The following is a 3,976-nucleotide window of genomic DNA, read 5'->3' on the forward strand; positions in this document are numbered from 1 at the left end:
ATGATCCCCAAAAAGAACAATTTCTCCAATCTCTCCCCAGTCTGTATTCTAATTCTTGCAATATCAATATCAAAGTGCGTAGCAGATGATGTTTATTGCTTGGAATCAATCAAACAGTCCCTAGAAGACCCAGATGGGATGTTATCTTCCTGGGATTTCACAAATAAGAAAGATCCAAGTTTCATCTGCTCTTTCATCGGAGTTGAATGTTGGAACTCTGAAGAAAACAGAGTGATGAACTTAGTACTCGGAGATATGCGTCTGAAAGGCAACTTCCCCCAAGGCCTACAACACTGTACAAGTTTAGTGACACTACAGTTGAATGGGAACCAGCTCACTGGAACCATTCCCTCCCACTTGTGCGTCATGGTAGGCTATTTGACGGTTTTGGATCTGTCCAAAAACTCTTTCACTGGGGAAATTCCGGAAAGTATAGGGGACTGTGTTTACCTCAATAGGCTTTCTCTCAATAGCAACCAGCTCACCGGGCGGATACCGGTGGAAGCAATCGGGAGGCTGACAAGGCTTTCTTATTTGAATGTGGCCGATAATGAGTTGGAGGGGCCGGTGCCACTCGGAGTCACCGTCCGGAGTGACAACTATGCCAATAACAAGGGCCTTTGTGGAGGACCTTTGGAGCCTTGCAAGCAGCAGCAGGAAGGTAAGGTGGAAGAGAATCATGAGCCTTCCATGTTCATCATTGGCCTTGCCACTGGATGGGTTTTCTCTGCCATTTTTTACGCATTTACTCTTGTCTTTTTCCAATCTCCCCAAATGGTTGTCACCCATCTTGCAAACTACGCACAATTCATTTGGTTAAAATATGGTTTTTAGTTCATGTGACCTATATATTTGATATATTCGTAAATGAGTTGTATCACAATATTATATACAATATGCTTTATATCTTGGGTATCAATAATATCTTATATACTTTCTATATCGTATATCAATAATATATCTTATATACTTTGTACTTGGTATATTAGCCTTATATCTAATATACAATATATTTTGTATATAAGTTGATACTAAATAGTCTATGTCAATACTTTTATTCAAAAATAATTTTATGTACAATATCAACGTATCAATGTATCAATAATATTTTATACTTGAATTTGTTTTTTCTAATGGGTACTACTATAATATTGCTAGATTCATGAAATATTTAAAATGTATTTTGAATGAGGGTTCATATATTATTATGCATAAACTTTATACTTTATATGAATTTTAAATAAGTACTGATGAACTATTGTTACACTAACGAAAAACTTGAAATTACATATTTAAATGAGCGGTATGTAATAATGATATACTTAAAATACATTTTGAATAGTAGTTAAAGTAAAAATTAAGTAATGTTTCTATCGAGGAGTATGAATTTAATTTTAAAATAAAGGCCTGCAATGTGGCACGAGGTGTTGAGCCAATTAAAAATAGTGAGTGTGTGTGGCATTGCTCGAGGACAAGCAATCGTTCAAGTTTGTGGGTCTCATAACATGTTCTTTAGACGCCTAAAATTAGCTATTGTTTCCCTCAAAATTGTGTTGAATTTAGCTTAAATAGAAGTAAATCGAACAATATCCGTAAATACATGTGAGAAATGCCAAATGTGTAGAATGTGTGCATTTTATAATGAACCAGAAACTATACTTTTCCTGGCAGAAAAAATAAATTGTCGAAAATAGAAAAAAAAAATCGTCGAGAAATGCTTTCCCGACACTCTTTTGACTGATAGTAAGGTCGTTGAAAAAACGATATCCAGATGCAAAAAAGTTCCTTCATCAAACAAAAATTGACCTCGGGATAGTTGGAATTGGGAGGAGATATGTTGATGCTAAAATGGTGGCATGGGCAAAAGTCATATTTTCCGACGCCAAAAATTGGTTTATTGGCATCAAGATAAATAACTTATACCAACGCCACTTCTTTGTGTCACATGTGGTTATGCACTCTTCTTGGATAGATGGAGAAAGAAAGTCTTCCTTGATGCCAAATTCAAAAAATTAGCGTTGGAGAGGAACCCTTTCCCGATGTCAATCTAATCTAGCGTCGAGAGAGGTTACCTTTCACGATGCCAGTCTAATAGGCATCGAAAATGGTTTCAAAATTTTACATTCAATACAAGAATTTTGGGTTTTAATGTCGGTTGAAAAAAGTGAAATCGGATGTATAATGTCAGTTTTATTTCTTTTAAAAAGTGGATCTTTAATGTCGGTTTTAAACCGACGATAAAGACCCGCTTAATTTTTTCCTCTTCACTCTCCCTCTATTTTCTATTTCCCCCCCATTTTTTTTCATTTTTCCCTCTTCACTCTCCCCCTATTTTCTTTTTCCTCTCATTCTCACACTTCCCTCTTCAGACCATCTTCTTTCTCACATCTCTCTTCCAAACCCTTGCCATTGGTCTGTCGATCATGGGTGAAGATTCTATCGTGGTGTAGATCTGGCTTCCGTGTAGGTTTGTTCGTCGTGCAACCTGCGCCACCGCACCCAGTCGCTCGGATTTGCTGCTCGTTCTATCGAAGTGCCACAGCCAACCCGGATCTGATCGTGGGTAAAGCTCGTTCTGTTGAAGCGCCACAGCCCAGTCTGCTGCTCCCTCTTTAGTTATTTTTCTGTGTCTTATACTCTCGTTCGTTCAGATCAGTATACTCTTTTTCTCTTTCCTCTCTTAAACTCACAACAATTTTTGTTCTTATGTTACACCTCTCAACTGTTTGTTTAAATGTCTCAATAAAAGCCAGCTGTGGTTTCACTTCAATATGTCTCTCTCCTCCTAGATTTGGGCCTTTTTATGTGTCTATAGCCTTTGAAATTCGATTTGATTAATGGTTTTATTGTATATGATACATTTGTTGAAGTATTGGCAAGAGGCATTGTGAAGAGTTGCTCCTGCATTGGGTATGCGTGAGCAAGAGCAGTGAAAGCGAAATGTTGAGTGCAAGGAACTGGGTAGACGATCATGTAGCAAATGGGTAGCGCTACACGATGAGGTAGGCGATCGTGTAGGTGGGCGCTGGATGATCGTGTAGCAATGCGGGGAGCTAAACGATGAGGTAGGCGATTGTGTAGGCGAGCACTGGACGATCATGTAGCAATGCGGGGAGCTAAACGATGAGGTGGACGATCGTATAGATTTGCGCAGGCGGTGGACGATCATCGATCGTGTAGGTGGACGCTGGACAATCGTATAGCAGATGCGCGGGCGCTGGACGATCATGTTGGTGGGGGCTGGACGATTTTCGATCATGTTGGCAAGGGCTGGACGATCGCCAATCATGTAAGCGGGCGCTGGACGATCGTATAGCAGATGCGTGGGCGCTAAGCGATAGACTACACGATGGCGCTACGCGATGGGCATGAGCGCTAGAAGATAGCCGTGCTGCGCTAGCGATGAGCAGACATGCTACACGATAGGCAGAATGCGAAGCGATAGGTGATGACGTTAAGCGACAGGCGAATGCATTAGACGATAAGGCGTCAACGCTAAACGATGGAGGTAAATGATCGGCGCGGTAGCTAAACAATAGCCTATGCGCGAGATCGTTTACTAAACGATTGAGCTACACGATGGGCCGCTGGAGCTAAGCGATAGATGCAGGAACTAAACGATCGATTGGCTTGAGAATATGTGCATTATGCTAATTAAATACACTAAAAGAATGTTTGACTCACAGTTTTAATAAGTTTTAGTTGATGACTCATAGTTTTAAAAAGAAGAGTCTCCCATTTATTCAACTATTGAGCTTTCTTGTTTTGCATGTTCAACAAAGGAGTAAAGATTTGGTATCGCAACCTCTTTATGCTTTTTTTTGGAAGAATACCATTTATACTCATTTCCAGTAAACACGGTTAGTTGAATATGAATTCTGATCACATTTTCACTTTCAATCCTTTGTCTTAAACATTTTTTGTTTGTGAACCTTTGAACAACAATGATCAGACAAAGATGCCTATAACCAAACAC

General features: G+C 39.5%; 1 protein-coding gene across 1 annotated transcript; it reads left to right on the forward strand.

Annotated features, from left to right (window-relative positions):
• LOC120077256 (uncharacterized) lies at positions 1–834 on the forward strand. The gene has a single exon (XM_039031152.2). It carries the CDS (start codon positions 1–3, stop codon positions 832–834), a length of 834 nt encoding a protein of 277 aa, XP_038887080.1.
• The last annotated feature ends 3,142 nt before the right edge of the window (positions 835–3,976 follow it).

This window comes from Benincasa hispida, chromosome 5, assembly GCF_027475165.1.
Source record: "Benincasa hispida cultivar pf3 chromosome 5, pf3_genome.v1.1, whole genome shotgun sequence".
Classification (NCBI taxonomy): Eukaryota; Viridiplantae; Streptophyta; class Magnoliopsida; order Cucurbitales; family Cucurbitaceae; genus Benincasa; species Benincasa hispida.